Genomic DNA, 16,981 nt, shown 5'->3' on the forward strand with positions numbered 1-16,981 from the left:
ATCCCCTAAGAAGGGAAGATTTCCAATTTTCCAGTCACCAAAGTCTGCTTATACCATGCAGACAGAGAAGTTCCAGGCTGGGCTGGCAGCATAAAGGTTATATAAGACTTTCATGCCTGAGGCTCCAGGGGTCTCAGGTCCAATTCTGGCACCACCTTATGCCAGAGTTGAGCAGTGCTTTAGTTTCTCTCTATAGCTGTCTCATAAAAATTAATATAAATAAAAATAAAAAAGACCCAGAGTGTGCAACACTCATCCAAAGTGGGGGGAAAAAGTGACTGAGAAAATAGCTCAACTGGCAGTGCGTTGTATTTGCATGTCTGAGGCTCTCAATTTAACCTCTATCAGCACAAGTACAGGCATGGTACTGTTTTCTCTTTTGCTCTCTCTCACATGGAATACAGTTTTTTGTTTTTTAAACAGCCTGCATTGCCCTCTGGTGGCACTGCTGAGTAATGACAATGCAAGGAGGGACCACTCTTGGGGAAGATCTTTTATTTGGAGGTTATTGCTGTACTACAAAGGTCAGATGAGTCTGCGGGCTCCAGGATTAGGGTTCTATTTTCCCCATTGATGACAACCAGCCAGGCTTCTTTGAGAAAGCCCCAGAAGCAAGGTTGGGATGCAAGAACCAGTCCAAAGGTCAGAAGAAGAACTGGAAAGCCTCAGCCACATGCTGTTTCCAGGCCTCCAGGTCGGGCAGCAGGGAGGAGAGGCCCATGACGTGCCAGGTCGCCCCATCAGAGGTGGACGAGGTCTGGTAGGACAGCAACTGCACACCTGCCTCTGCCAGAAGACCTGGAAGCAGAAGAGATACCTGGTTGGCACAGGGCAAAGAAGGGGGAAAGCAGGGGTATGGGAGGGAGCCCTGGAACTTTTAGTTAACTAACTTTATTTTACATTTTTATTTGCCAACAGAGTTACTACTAGGGCTTGGTGCCTACACAATGAATCTACCATACCTGGCCATCAGTTTCTCCCTCCCCCCACCTTTTTTCCCCCATAGGACAAAGAGAACTGAGAGAGGAATGAGAAACAGAGAGGGAGAAAAAAAAAAAAAAGACATCTATGGCACTGTTGCACCACTAGTGAAGCTTCCTCCCTGCTTGCACCTGGGTCCTTGTGCCTAACATGTTCACTAAGCAGAATGTACCCCTGCCTGGCCCCATGAGTCTTGGAACTTCTACAAAGTTGTAATAAGCCCCAGAGCTTCCAAGGTGAGGTGGGATAAACAGCATAGCTCCCCTCAGTATTCTGGAGACTCTAGGGATTAGAGATTCCCTGGTCACCAGGCAAGGAAGGAAAGTGCAGGTCCAGCCACAGAAAGCTGGGGCAAGAGCCAAACAAAAGAGCAGGAGAAGGCCCTCTGGGCAGCCAGCAAGGACAGGGAAATCAGATATGTGCTATTATCCTCATCGTAGAGGTTTCACTGCTCCAAAACCACTTTTTCAGACATTAAGGGAAAGGGCAACAGAAGGAAAGATACACAAGCTTTTTCCAGTGTGGTGGGTGCTGGGTTGTATGTTACAAAGCAAGTGCCCCCGACTCTATGCAAGCAATCTCACTGATCCTTAAATTATGTCTTCTTTTAAAACCTGCCAAATTTAGAAGTGCACCCAAACTCCCAGCATGCCCAGAGTAGATTTGAGAGGTCCAGCAATGCTGGGAAGAGGGTCTGGGTAGTGGGGGTGTCCAGGATGACTGTATCACCATCCAGCTGGCCACTGGGGAGGGAATCCAGCACTCAGTGGCTCTGAGCTCCTAGGACACAGCTCCTCAGGCAAAGTTGAACCATGGGGTTTCATGTAGTGAGCTTGAGGCTCAAACCTAGGCTAACACACAGACGCTCCTGGGTTTGACCCATACCACACAGCAACCTGAGATGAGCTACTTTCCCTCCGAACTATATCTACTCCCTAGGTGTTTTGGAAGCCGGCAGAACAGATTCCAGGAGGGCCTGCAGCACAGATAGGAGCAGAAGGGCCTCCCACCTACCACCCACACCCCATGCCTCAGGCACAGCCAGTGCTCAAGGCCCCCTCCTTACCAATCATGGTTGGCAGCATGGCAGGGTTGGAAGACTGTGCTCGGAACATGAGCAGAGGCAGACCACGGCGCAGAGGCACTTCCGGTCTGAAGACAGCTCCATTGAGCCCCTGCAGCACAGGTGTGGTTCCCTGAACCAAGCCCACAGCCTGATAGGGGGCACCAGCCAGGGTCACAGTCAGAAGGCTTTCTCCACAGCCTTGCTCTCCAGGAACTGCGAGGTTATGGGAGGTGGTGACCTGCAGAGGGAAAGTTTGGGGTGGGGGGACAGTTATATTTGTCTGCCTCCAGGGCTTCATGAAGCCTGCACTAGTCCACCCCCTGCCCTCTCCCTAGTGGACTCTTCTCCTGTCTTCAGAGACAGAGGGAGAAAGAGAGAAGGCAAGACACCACAACACTACTCCCCCATCACCACCATTCATGAAGCTTTCCCTTTATGTATGAAGCTCCCATATGTTCTGGGGGCTCAAACCTGGGTCCTCACACATAGGAATGTGTGCACTCTACCAGGTGAGCTATTCCAGGCCACAGTGGCATCTTTTAGCTGCACCACACCCACCTTGTCCCTTCACTATTATAACAGCTGGTAAGGTTTCAGTCTGATCTATTCACTCGGCCTGTTTAAGACTGGGAACCTGGCTAAAGCTTAATGACCTCCACAAAGGAAGCACGAGAACAGGTAGAGGCTTGAAGAGGAAGAAATGAAGGGAAGGAAGTGGGAAAGAGACAGAGCTATGAGAAGGACTGGCTGGCAAGCCTGCACCAAGGCTGCCCCAGCCTGGCCTTTCCTGCCAAGTCACTGCTTCCAGCCCAAAGTCAGGAACTGATGGGATGTGAGGATGCAGAAAGAGGAAAAGGGGGGTAGGGGGAGTCACTGGGCTCTTTGCAAATGCCAAAAAAATGCACTTTGAGCTGGAAAAGGAACCAGAGGGGAAAACAGCAGAGGTAAGTAGCAGGGGTGGACATCAGACAGAGGATGCATTGTCAGCTCCCAGAGTTTGCAAGCTCATCAGAAAATACAGTGGGAAGGGGGACACTGGTTGGGGAGTCAGAAGTCAAACATGCTGGACTCTCCCCCAGCTCTGGGCTACTTCTTGCTTTCTTTGGCTGTGAAACTGAGGGCACTGTTCCCACTCCTAGCTCAGAGGGCTCAGGCACAGAGTGCTTCAACATAGAGTGGAAGGTAGCAGCCAGGCTGCCTCCATGCTGCTGGGAATAATAGCTGCCACTTCGAGGCCGACTGCCACTTGCAGGGCAACACCACCAGAGGGCAGTACTGACTGAACCCTCTGAAAATGTGGGGACAGGAGAGAGAAGAGGGGAGATGGGGAGGCGGTTAAGGGTGGAGCACCCACATTGAGGCCAGCGTCTTTCATCAGTAGCTTGGCATTCACCAAGTTCACATCCACCTGGCTGGAGGCTTCTTTCAGGAGGCCAACAATGACAGCAGGGCTAAGGCAGTTCCCAGCATTCTTCAGGGATGTTCCTGGGAATCATAAGGCTGCTGTTGGCACCTGTTTCTGGGTCAAGAGTTTCTCATTCCTCTACCCCTCCCCCCCAACACACTTACACACATACACACACACAAAAACTGCCCTGGATGAGGTTGATTTTTTTTTTCTGGGGTCTGGAAAGAAGTTGAGACACAGACCCAGAACAGCCTCCAGAGCTCAACAGCAACAGAGCTCAATTTAAATCCATTGCCCCCTGGCATCAGCCAGACCATCCAGGTCTACCTGTCCTTCGTAAGTGGACACCTGGGAAATGCTCTAGCCTGGCATCCATACCCTTATTAGTCTCAAGAGGAAACCAAAGCAAATGCTACCAAGTTCCCTGTCCCACTTACTTCCTCTGAGGCCTAGGCTCCCAGACCAGTGGGGACCCAGGCCCTGTCCCTCCCCAGTACAGAAATGATCACCACATCCCACACTCCAGCAGAGATGAAGAGACAAGCCTTAGCGGGTTTTAGGAGAATGGATCCCTCTCTGACCTCTCATCAAGGCTGCTTAGGATGTGACCTACGGCAGAAGTAGACAGCGCCTGCACAGTGCTCCAGGAGTCAGGAAGAGGGTACTTACTGCCATCCCTATCACTCCACTGCAAAGTACATTCCCCAAGGTCTGTGCACCTATTAGTGAGCTCTAGAGACCCCATTTAGCTCTCTTCACACATATAACAAATCCAGGTGCCAATCTCAAGGAAACTGACAGATGGGACTGCTGAAATAACTCACTTGGGTACTGTGCAACAGCTTTGCCAAGTGTGTGCCCCAGAACTGAGCCCCAGCCAGCCTCCCACTGCACTGAGTTGTGGTGTCTCTCCCAGCCCCTCTTCCTATCTGAGAAAAAACAAAATAAATAAATAAATAAAAGTTTAAAAAAAGCACAGCCTAGAATGAAGCCCCAGGGGTGATTAAAATAAAAAGAAAAGAAGAACTGGCAAATTTGCTGTGGGTCAGATTGACCTTAAATTATGTGAACCAAAGCAGATCAGGAACTGCTCCCTGAGAAAGCTGCAATTTTTGCTGACAGACCTTGTCTGGGGAATCTGTGAAAGTTTCCAGAGAAAGCCAGAGTCTGCATCTGCAGTCTCTCCCCACCCCTACTCCTTATATTGCAGCTGCCAATTCTGCCTACCCCTATATCTCCCTATTCCTTTCCTTTAAAAATCCTGCTCACCTCCTGAGATGTGGAGATGGTTTTGAGATCTGAGTCTGCCATCTCAGGTCTTTCTGGCACCTGACTAAAGGCAGTTTTTCTTGCATCAGTCCTCATTTGTAGACTAATTGCCCTTCCTCTTGATAACAGACTGACATTGATAGGTCAGAGAGCACAGAATGGCCTCATGTGACACACTCACCCCTATGACTCTCACCTCACATGTGAAGGACTCAAGGCCCAGAGACAGGAGTCACATGGCAGACAAGTGACAGGCCACAACCAAACACCCTGACTCTTAATTACGCACTCCTGCTGCCTGGGTAAAATTCCAACCCTTCCAGGGGCTGCTCTTGCACCCAACACTTGTATCATATAAATGTTGCCTCAGTATAGTTTGTGGAAAGGCATATACTTCCCAGTAGCCTTGTGCCCCTCTCAGAGCAGGGGATGTGACATCCCAGGACCAAGATCAGCTTGAATCCCTCATTAGTCTCTGGCCCATAGTGGACACACCAGTGGGATACAGCACTCATGCCCCTCTCTCCCCCCTCCTCCACAGTATTTCCAACTCACCCTGTGTCACCACATGGATGGTCCCTTTGGGGGACCCAGCCCAGACTCGCATCAGTGTCCCCAGAGCTTCAGCCAGACCAAGCCAAGGCTTGGTGTGTGGAGAGAAGGCACTGGTGAGGGCCTGGGCGTTAACCTGAAGAGAAAGTGGGGGAAAGGAGTGCAGGTCACAAACCAAAGCCAAGACTCAGCTCCGTATGGAGGGCATAAAGCACAGAGACACATACTTGCTTTGAGCTCCAGGAGTTGGGGGGAGGGAGTACCGTGACAACTTCCATTAGCCACCTGCAAGGAAGTCACTTGTCCCCACAGACAAGAAAAACCATCAAGCCAGAAGAGAGCACAAAAACCTAAAGATACTCCAAATTGTCAGTAAGGGAAATAAAGACACTTGTGTGTGAACTGTGCCAGCCATCTGCTCCTCTGGAGGCTTGTGCAGAGAGTCAGGATCTCACGGAGGGAGGGAAGGAAGAAAGAAGAAAGGAAGCAAGAGTGAAAGAGAGGTAGATCTCTGGATGGGATTTTAACTTTAGCTTTGTTTCCTTTTTTTTCTTCTTTTTTTCAGGTAGAGACAGAGACAGTAAGAAGCAGAAGAAAGTAGTGAAAGAGACCACGCAACACAGAAGCTTCCTTCAATGTGTTGTGGGTCAGACTCAAACTTGGGTCATACACATGACAAAACAGTGCACTGTCAAACAGTGACTTATTTCACTAGCCCACACCTTTGTTTTCTATCTTCATGTATTTTTTTAATTTTAATTTTTTATTTATGTGTGTCCCCAGGGCTATTGCTGGGCTCAGTGCCAGCACTGTAGTGCTCCTGCAATCCACTGCTTCTGGTGGCCATTTTGTACTTTTTTCTTTTTCCTACTTTATTTGATTGGACAGAGAGAAATTAAGAGCAGAAGGAAAAAAAAAAAAAAGACACCTGCAGACCTACTTCACTGATCATGAAGTGTTCCCCTGCAGGTGGGAAACGGGCTTTACCTTAGGTCCTTGCCCACAGTAACAGGTGTGCCCTACTGAGTACATTACTGCCCGGACTCTTTATCTTGACTTTTTTTTTTAAATGTGTTTCCATTGTCAGCAAACACTTTGATCAGATGTCTATGTTGTTTTTGTATTTTTTGGTCACTACTCCAAAGCAACTTTTTCATATAGAGACAGAGACAAAGGGAGAGGGGAGGGAGGGAGAGAGGGAGAAGGAGAGAGAGAGATCACAACACCAACACTTTCTCCAATGCAGCAAGGGTCGAGCTCAAACCTGGGCTGCATGTATGACAAAGCAGGCGCACTATCCAGGTGACCTATCTTGCCTTTAAAACACTTTTTTTTCCTTTTATTTATTTACTGGATAGTGACATAGAGAAATTGAGAGGGGAGGGGGAAGGTAGGGAGGGAGACAGAGACACCTGCAAACCTGCTTCATCACTTGTGAAGCTTTCCCCCTACAGGTGGGGACCGGGGGCTTGAACCTGGGTCTTTGTGCACTATAATGTGTGCACTCAACCAACCGCCTGGCCCTAGTTGTCATATATATTTTTTTATATTTTTATATTTATTTATTCTCTTTTGTTGCCCTTGTTTTATTGTTGTAGTTATTAATGTTATTGATGTTGTCATTGTTAGATAGGACAGAGAGAAATGGAAAGAGGGGAAGACAGAGAGGGAGAGAAAGATAGACACCTGCAGACCTGCTTCACTGCCTGTAAAGCGACTCCCCTGCAGGTGGGGAGCCAGGGGCTTGAACTGGGATCCTTAAACCGGTCCTTGAGCTTTAGCGCCACCTGCGCTTAACCACTGCACTACCACCGACTCCCGTCATGTTTTTTAAATACTTAACTTCATATGAGAGAGTAGGGAAACCCAAGCACCACCCCAGTTGACACCAAAAACTTAAGCTATAAGCCTTAGGTGTGTAGTCCTGTATTCTATTTGTTGAGCTACTTCCCTTAGGTGTGTAGTCCTGTATTCTATTTGTTGAGCTACTTCTTTATACGTTATCCTAACGTATAAAGCCAGATTCATAGACTTTTTAGTCCTATCACTCCTCAAACACTGAACCCTAAGTCCAAAAAAAAGCATGCTGAATAGTCAGAGAAGGTGGACACTATCCTCTTAAAGTCTAAAGTCTTGAGTCTAACCATCTAACTCCCCATCAAAAGGAGACAAAGCTAGCTTGTCCTGGATCAAAATTACCATCGCCTTTTGTGGCTCAAAATGCTCTGGCTCTGAGTTAAGTATATTGGCTACTTTTATGTATTTTTAAGGCAATTTGTAAAGAGGAAAGGCCTAGGAAGGATTTAACTAGAGACCTGTCTCTGGTGTAGAGGGCACAGTGGCTGGAAGAGCTAGACTGGCAAACCAACATAGCAGGGCTAAACAAAGTATTTTGTGTTCCTCTTGCCACAGCCTGTGAAAATCCTTCTCAAGGTGGGGGCCAGAAAGATAGCTCATGGGATAAGGTGCCTGCCTTACCATGTGTATGGTCCAGGTTCAAGACCCAACACCACCAGAGGGGCATTATAACAGCTGGGGAAGCTCTGGTGCTGTGATACGTCTTCCACTCTCAATGTCTTTTTATCTGAATGAAAAGGTGGGTCCAGAAGTGATGAAAACACACATAGCAAGTGTGATGTTTTGGCAAGTCAGGGGAGCCCAACTCTGAGTTATGACATTAAATGCTCTGAAAAGGTAACAGAAGCTTCAGAAACACCCACACCATGGTTTATATATGTGGGAAAACAGAGCTCATGCTGACATGAGGGGCTCATTTGGGGCACAAGAGGAGCAGGATATCAGTGTGAGGCCAGGATTCTAAGATGGGCATTTTAGAGCTGGCTTCTTCCAGACCCCCTCCCCTATCCACCCTCAACCATGGCAACCACCCTGTCCCTGAGCCACACTCCTCCATTCCCAAAGCCTAGAGAACAAAGGAGCCTTTCAGCAGAGGCCAAGAGCAGGAACAGCCAATCTCTGAGCTAGGCAACAATGTTTCAGGGTTGCACAGGCTCCTGACTGCAAAGCTCAAGGCTAGAGGGAGGGAGGCACCTGCCACGCCACAGAGAAGGCTGTCTCCAAAGTCACAGCAAGATGATCAGTCCCATGCCTTGATTTCCCAAGCCTGCCCTTGATTCTCTAAGCTTTGGCCCCACAGGGTACTTACCACTCCTGTTAGAGACTTCCCCTTCACCATGTCCACGAACTGCATTGCAATCTCCTCCCCACAACGGTTCTGTGCCTCCTTGGTGCTGGCGCCCAGATGTGGGCAGCTGATGACATTCTCGTGGTCCACCAACGCTCGTTCCCGGGGTGGCTCCTGAGGGGTAAGATACTCACTTTAATGACACCTCGAATGGCCCAGAACACGAGGAATGTTATAGGGAGGAAGGTAGGGGCTAACAGTCTTTTAATTATTTTCTGTCCAGGTGGTCACTGGACTTAGTCTTGGCTTCTGCCGGAATGTTCCAACAAAGGACAGTGGACAGCTGTGGCCAGATTCCAATGTGAGCTCCAACACACTTCTCTCTCCCCTTCCCCCCTCCCTCCCTCCCTGTGACAACTCCTTATCTATCAATATAAAGTGGATACTATTCATTTTACAACAGTATTATGGTGATTATACCTCCAATTAACAGTAACTAGTGGAATGGTACCTATTATTATTGGAGATTTTGGTTGTCATGGGGGCTTTACCACTCTTAGTGAACTTTTTTCAACAGGGACAGAGGTACGGTGCGTACAGAGAGAGAGAGAGAAAGAGAGGAGAGGAGGGGGGAGGGAGAGGGTGAGAGAGAGAAGAAGGGGAGAGGGGGGAGGGAGAGGGAGAGAGAGAGAAGAAGGGGAGAGGGGGGAGGGAGAGGGTGAGAGAGAGAGAGAAGGGGAGGGGGAGGGTGAGAGAGAGAAGAAGGGGAGGGGGAGGGTGAGAGAGAGAAGAAGGGGAGGGGAGGGAGAGGGTGAGAGAGAGAAGGTGAAGGGGAGGGTGAGAGAGAGAGAAGGAGAAGGGGATGGGGGGGAAGAGGGAGAGGGAGAGAGAGACCCTAGCACCAATGCTTCCTCTAGTGTGTTGGAGGCCATACTCAAACTCTGGTCACATTCATGACAAAGCAGGTGCACTACCCAGGTGAGCTATCTCAGCATCCCTATTACTGGTTTTTCCTGTCCCCCTTGCCCCATGCTCCCAGCACGTACTGTTGGATTTCAGCAGACTCAAGTTCTCCCCAAGTCAGGTAGTTCATCTGAGCACCTGCACCCACCCCTGGAGTCTCCCTCACACCCACCCATGTTAGCTAAGGATGAAGGTTATTTATTCAGTGTTGTTCAGGCCTCCTGAAGAGAGCAGCAGAAGCTGCCGTGAAGGGATATGGCACAAGGGAGGGCCAGGTATGTCCCACCTTCAAGGAATTTCCTGCCCAACTAACAAAAATGACAGGAGGGGCTGGGTGATGGCACAGCCTGTAAAGCATACAAGTTATCATAAATAAGGATCCAGGTTCAGCCCTTAGCCCCCACCTGCAGAGGGGAAGCTTCACGAGTGGTAAGGCAGTGCTGCAGGTCTCTCTCTCTCTCTCTCCCCTCCATCCCTCCCTTTCAATTTCTCTGTCTCTATCAAAAAGGGGAATCTAAGAGCAGTGGAGTCATCATTTTGGCACCAAGCCCTAGCAAAAGCCCTGGTGGCAACAAAATATATAAATCAATAATTTAAAAATGATAGGAGTACAAATACCAGGACTGACTTTCAATTCTGTCTTCCCTGAATCAGCATGGGAGCAACAGGAGATCACAAACTGGGGTCTATTTAAATTTGTTTCCTTTTGCTGCCAGAGCTTTGCCAGGGCTCCTTGCCTGTATGATTCCACCCCTCCCAATGGACTTTTTTTTTTTTAATTCTTTTAGATAGCAGGTGTAAGACAGAGAAAGAGCAGCACCACAGTACTGCTCTCCTGGGCAAATGCTTCAAAGTGGCAGACTGGGGCTTAATCCCAACTCCTCACCCATGTCAAAGTGTGCACTCTTCCAGGTGAGGCATTTCCTGGCCCCATTGGGTCCTACTCAAAACCCATCCCATGACTGCTCTGGGCCCAGTTCTGCAGACTTATCAAACCACAAAGCTGTTACTTCTTCCAGGCTGCGCAGTGTTTCATTTCTCCTGGGAGTCTGGGACCTTCAGACCACACTGGGCTCTCCCTCCCAAGTCACCCCCAGAGCCTCCCCTGCTCTCTCCCATCACCACCAGCCACTTACCTCTGTGAACACATCTAGTGCAGCCCCCGCACAGTGCCCCGACTGCAAGGCCCGCAGCAGAGCGCCTTCATCCACAATCCCGCCCCGTGCACAGTTCACTACGCGCACCCCTTTCTTGCACTGAGCAAAGGTACCGTCATTCAGCAAGCCTGGAAGAAAAGGAACAGCATCCCTGATGTGAAGGTGCCCAGGACCCAGCTCAGTCCCACAGAGGACCTTCTTCCCGCAGGACAACAGCCTCTCTGGGCTCAGCCCTCCCTTCTCATGACGCTCCGAGCAACAGATCTTGTTTGGACTTGGAGCCAGGCAGTACTGCTTAATGGCCCCACGTGTTAGCCCAACTTCTCCAGTCAAGCCACCCCTCCTTCCAGCAAAGCAGCACCGTGTCCCCCACTCTCTGGCCCTAGGTGGAAACTCCTCAGAGTTAGGCCTCCTCAGCTGCAGAAGAAGCCAACTGCAGGCCCACAATAGCCTATGGCTGCTAAGGCCAAGTCACCAGGGAGGGACATGCGTACCTGTGGTGGAGGGCAGGAGAGGCGTGTGCACAGTGATGAAGTCACACAGGGGCCAGATCTCTTCCAAGGGCAACTGCTGTACCCCAAAGGAGGCTGAGACCTCTGGTGAAATGATGGGATCATATCCTACAGTCTGGTAAGAAGAGAGAGAAACAGATAAATCAGGTGTCATTCACAAGCATCAGCCTTGAAGCCACTTGCCAAGCATTTGCCAAAAACTGAGCACTACAGCTGAGCCTTTTGCAAAACACCCCTTTCCTGCCTGTGACAATACAGTGGGCTTTGAAAAATTCTTTCAACTTTAGAGCTGAAGGAAGTGAAATTGGGTTTACATACTGGGAGGGGGCCAGGCCAAGGTTCAAAGAGAGGATGCCTGCTTCTGTATCCTTAACCCCAAACAGATGCAAGAGCAGCTGAATGAGTGAGGTGGAGCTTTTGGAAGCCTGCAAGGAGGAGGAAGAAGCCTGCAAGGGTTAGGAAAGGTGATGCCTTGAAACTGTGGCTACAGATGAAGGTGGGAAAGGGACCAGAGAAAGTGGCACCCACAGATCCAGAAGCAGGCAGAAAACAGGCAGAGTGAAGAAGCAGTAAGGTCTAAGGACAGTTACAGGAGCCAGAGTGAGACCAGAATTTTGGAGAAAGCAGTGGAATGCTGCTGTGAATGCATCTACAGAAAGCATATGGCCCCTACCTCAACCCCCAAGTTTCTTTTATAAAGTGAAGTTGTACCTGGTCTTAGGAGGCATAGCTTGAGGACAAGTCAGACAGAGGCATAAATAGCCATGGGCAGGTGATATCAACAAGGCAACAGACTAGATGGGGCAAGGAATAAAGAATAAGGACATAGGAGGAAGTGAACTGGAATTGGCGTATTGCACCAAAGTAAAAGACTCTGGGGTGGGTGGGTGGGAGAATACAGATCTTCAGAGGACCTAGTGAGGGTTGTATTGTTATATGGAAAAACTGAGAAATGTTATGCATGTACAAACTATTATATTTACTGTTGAATGTAAAACACTAATTCCTCAATAAGGAAATTTTAAAAAAAAAAAGGAGGAAGTGAGCCTTAAAAGGACAGTTGATTGGAGGCCAGGCACAGTGGACTAAGCGCACATGGCGCGAAGTGCAAGGACCAGTGTAAAGATCCCAGTTTGAGCCCCTGGTTCCCTACCTGCAGGGGGGTCACCTCACAACTGGTGAAGCAGGTCTTCAGATGTCTATCTTTCTCTCCCCCTCTCTGTCTTCCCCTCCTCTCTTCACTTCTCTGTCCTATCCAGCAAAAACAGGAATAACAACAACAATAACAATAATAACAACAAGGGTAACAAAATGGGGAAAATGGAGTGTTGGAGCAGTGGATTCATAGTGCAGGCACCGAGCCCTAGAGATAACCCTGGACACAAAATAAATAAAATTAAAAATTTAAAAAAAGAAATTATTTTCAAAAAAAGGACAGTTGATGGGTCTGGGAGACAGCATAATGGTTATGTAAAGACCTTCATGCCTGAAGCTGAGGTTCCAGGTTCAATCCCAAGCCTAATCATCAGCTAGAGCTAAGTGGTGCCCTAGTTAAACAAACAAACAAAAAAGGGAGGGCATCCAGTTGAGAGCACATGTTATAATGCAAAATGACTCAGGTTCAGTCCCCTAGGCCCCACCTACAGGGAGGAAGTTTCAAAAGCAATGAAGCACTGCTGTAGGTCTTCTCCCTCTATCTCCCCATTTCCTCTGGATTTCTCTTTGTCTTATTTAATAAATAAATTGATTTTTAAAAAGGAGTGTGGATAGAGTCAATTCTTGGTAGACAAAGAGAAGGTATTCCCAGGCAGAGTTCCTGTCCAGAGGCTGTGGGAAAAGGAAGGTTGACATCTGGAAGAAGGGGTTCAGACAGGAAACTTGAATGTGGATAAATTCATCAGTCTCATAAATTTGGCCAAACAATATCTGATCTGGATACCAGTAAGAAGAAAGGGTAGAGACAACAAAGCTCAGAAGAAGGAAGATCAGTCACAGGTAGGAAAGGCAAACATTTCTTTAGCCTTTACCATGTGCCCAGCACTCTCATCTATTGCTCACCAGGTAGGCTAAGGACCAGGACTTACCAGCTTCACAGATGGGAGAAAATCAGGCATAGGCATTAGATACTTTGTTAAGATTAAACAGCCCTGGAAGAGCTGGGACACACCAGAATCGGCTCCAGAGCCTGGAATCCTAGCACCACCTTCTAGAAATGGCTGCACAACTGAAAAGTTTGGACAATGACAAAAGGGGACCTGTTGTTACCTGCAGAGGTATAGCAAAGGGTACAATGATTGTCAGGGAAGAGTCAGCACAGTAAAAGCAGACAGTCCCCCCCCACCCCCCGCCCCGGCCCAGCCCATCGTGACGTGCAAACAATGCTGTAAAGGCTTTCAAGCAGGCCAAAGCAGCTTTGAAGATGTATCTATTTGTGAAGCATCAACACATGCAGTTCTTTTTGCCTTGCCTACAAAAAAAGCTGCCTAGAAAGGGAGAGGAAGAGGCCTAGAAGCCACAAGAATCTCAGATTTATCAAGGTTCTCAAGAATGCAGGTCAGGAAGCTAAGCATGGGGCGGCTGAACCAGGAGCCCTGGGCCTCAGCCCCACCTGGGCTGCTATCAACTATAGCCAGCCTTCCCAACCTAGGATGTCAACTCTAGACTGGGGGGGGGGGGGTGAGAGAGGGAGAGATGGGGAGTGGGTTTTGAAGATGTTGTCAAACTTGTGCCATGCTCTGACATTCCATAGCTCAACATTCCTTGAAAAGAAAATGCCCTGAGAGGAGTATGTCCAGAACTGGCTCAGGATGAAATAAAAAACATCAGGCCTAGATTAGTCAACAATTTGTTCTGCTTTCTATCTAACTCTTTTTCATCCACTAGGTTTCAGATGCTATCTTGATGCCAACCTGACTTTGCTGGGCAGACAACCCCACCAATGTGTCCTGGTGTCCCATCTCCCCAGTTCCCTGCCCCACTAGGGAAAGAGAGAGACAGGCCGGGAGTAAGAATCGACCTGTCAATGCCCATGTTCAGCAGGGAAGCTATTACAGAAGCCAGACCTCCCACCTTATGCACCCCATAATGGCCCTGGGTCCACACTCCCAGAGGCATAAAGAATGGGAAAGCTATCAAGGGAGAGGACTGGATATGGAGTTCTGGTAGTGGGAATTGTGTGGAGTAGTGCCCCATCTTATCCTATGGTCTTGTCAACATTCCCATTTTATAAATAAAAATAAAATAAATAAAATAAAGAACATCAGAATCCACTGTTGATCTCTGGCTGGTGAAATGGTTCTCTCCTAAGGTTTTCAATTTTTTCCTACCAGTGACGACTTTCTCCTGTAATGTGGGGGATGTTAAAGTCATACTAGAAAAGCAATGGTAGGGGCTGGGCAGTACCTAGTTGAGAGGAAATATTGCCATGCCAGGGGCCCAGGTTCAAGTACCTGGTTGCCACCTGCAGAGGGAAACTTCATGAGTAGTGAAGCAGTGCTGCAGGTGTCTCTCCTCTCTATCCTCTCTCAATTTCTCTCTGTCTTTATCAAGAAGAAAATCAAAAGGGAAAAATAGCAGTGAATTTGTCATGTAGGCAGCAAGCCCCAGCTGTAACCTTGAGGGCAAAAAATAATAAATAAATAAATAAATATTCAAAGAAAGAAAATAATGACAAAGAGATACCTGTGTCATTATTTTCTTCCTTTGAATATCTCAGCTCTTCTAGAGAAGGAACCGAAAAATGGTTCTGTAGGATGTACAGGCTTTCAGGCCGCATTTTTCATTGTTAGTCCTGTGGCTCTGTTACATGAACCTCAACTAATATCGGTGGGTATTTAGGGGAGAAAGGCTGCCTTCCCCATACCCCGCCACAAGCTTTAGGCTTCCATCGACTAGTCAGTTATAACCTGCTTATATTCTCTGGGGAGAATAGGCCTTGTTCTTGAGTCTTCTTTGTCTACTGGCTCTTAGCACTGGCTGAACACTGACCTTCTTAATCTCTAATCCATCTACTTTTTTTTTTTTCATGTGGACTGGGGAAAGGCTGGGACACCCACAGAAGTCACAAAGCTCCACCTGATGGAAGGAGTTCACAGAACTCTCTCCTCTGGATGCAGGGCTGCCAGGTCCTCAGGCTGAGCTGGACCAGAGGCTAGAAGGGAGGAAGTAGGTGGAGGGGAGGTAAGCATCTTCCAGGTGGTCAGCCAGGGCCCCAACTCTGCTTTCTTTCCAAAACAGGATAGTAGTCACCTGCTTACAATTCAGGGGAAGAATATGGCTGAGAAGCCACTGTTCTCATGTCTCACAGGAGATGCCCAGGTCAGACAGAGGTTGCACTCAGCCAGGGGACCCAGGAAGCAGAAAGGATGATATCAGTTTCAAGAGACACAAGACTTGAAAGGTGATCCCAAGATGTCCTTGAACAGGGCAGGAGTCCTAATATGCAGAGGGTGGAGCACCTCCAGGTAGCTTGGGAGGTGGTGCAGTGAATAAAGCCTTGGGCTCTCAGCATGAGGCCCCAAGTTTGATCTCAAGCATTGCATCGAGCAGAGTGATACTCTCTCTCTTTCTCTCCCCAACCCCTACTCCCCACCCCCACAGATAGATTTTTCTTTTTCTTCTTTTTTTGTAAGCAGAGCACTCATCAGCTCTGGCTTATGGTGATGGTGTGGGAGCCTCAGGTATGAGTCAAATAGATAAATCTTTAAAAGAAAACTTTTTTAAAAGCAAAGTCTTTGGGAGTCGGGCGGTAACAAGTGCACGTGGCACGAAGCCCAAGGACCGGAGTAAGGATCCCAGTTCGATCCCTCAGCTCCCCACCTACAGGGGAGTCAGTCGCTTCACAAATGGTGAAGCAGGTTTGCAGGTGCTTATCTTTCTCTCCCCGTCTCTGTCTTCCCCTCCTCTCTCCATTTCTCTCTGTCCTATCCAACAATAATGACATCAATAACAACAATAACTACAACAATAGAAAAAGAACAACAAAAGGGAATAAATGTTTTTTTTTTAAAAAGCAAAATCTTAGTGACATGTACAAAAGTATTCATCACTTCAAACTCAGCCCTAGGAAAGCCTCCTTACTTGGTGGCAACAAAGGAAGCAAAGCTTTTTAAGGAAATATCCTAGCTAGCATCACAGAAGGCAGCCTGATAAGGCTGAATATGCATGCCTTAGGTCCTAGGCTCAATGGTGGCCTTCTAGATAAAGGGATTCCATGAAGGGTCATGCCCTTTCCCTGCCCCTAGCCATTTTTTTTTTTTTTGGTTTAGTATTAGAATTTTTTTTCCCTAATCATTACCAGGACTTCACTGCTCCTGGTTAATTTTTCCAGGTAGAAAGAGAGAAACAGAGATAGAGGGAAAGACACCACAGCACTGACATTTCCTCCAGTGCATTATCCAGGTAAGGTATTTTTCTCTCTGTCACCTCAGTCTCAAATATTGTGTATACCAGGCTGGCAAAAACAGCTCACATTTGAGCCAGGTTCTCACCATGTTGAGGAAGCTGTGGTGTTCATCTATTTCACTCCCTCTCTCTTTGTATCTAAATAACTCAGCCCAGTGTAGAGAACCCCTGATGATGAAAAAAATGAGAAAGAGAGAGAGATGAATTTCAGTTGCCAGACTAGCAGTCCTGGAGGGTTTCTCAGAAGAAAAGCCGTCCACAGTGTCATTTCAGGGACCATGAGCTAACAAGAATGAGGATGAAAGCTGTAACAGTGCTTAGAGCAGAGGGTGGACGGGCTCAGATTCCAAGAATCTAGGCTGGCCTCTTCCACCTCCTAGGCCTATTAGAACCTTTCTGGGCCTCGGTTTCTTTATCTGTAAAACCCAGATAATCAATAATCACAATGACCTTACAAGGCCCCCCAAATATAGCATCTGATATGGCAGAGCTCAGTAAACAGCAGCTGGGCCTGAAAGAGCCAGT

At 48.1% G+C, this 16,981-nt stretch overlaps 1 protein-coding gene across 1 annotated transcript in view; it reads right to left on the bottom strand.

Annotated features, from left to right (window-relative positions):
* Positions 1-478: 478 nt before the first annotated feature.
* PHGDH (phosphoglycerate dehydrogenase) overlaps positions 479-16,981 on the bottom strand; it is a 38,058-nt gene continuing 21,555 nt past the window's right edge. The window contains exons 6-12 of the mRNA XM_007534689.3: positions 11,036-11,168; positions 10,521-10,669; positions 8,443-8,595; positions 5,280-5,412; positions 3,402-3,532; positions 2,048-2,285; positions 479-798 (exon numbers count right to left, since the gene is read on the bottom strand). Of these exons, the coding sequence (XP_007534751.1) occupies positions 644-798; positions 2,048-2,285; positions 3,402-3,532; positions 5,280-5,412; positions 8,443-8,595; positions 10,521-10,669; positions 11,036-11,168 (1,092 nt within the window). The 3' untranslated portion in view covers positions 479-643. The remainder of the gene's footprint in view (positions 799-2,047; positions 2,286-3,401; positions 3,533-5,279; positions 5,413-8,442; positions 8,596-10,520; positions 10,670-11,035; positions 11,169-16,981) is intronic.

This window comes from Erinaceus europaeus, chromosome 11 (assembly GCF_950295315.1).
Source record: "Erinaceus europaeus chromosome 11, mEriEur2.1, whole genome shotgun sequence".
NCBI classification, from domain to species: domain Eukaryota; kingdom Metazoa; phylum Chordata; class Mammalia; order Eulipotyphla; family Erinaceidae; genus Erinaceus; species Erinaceus europaeus.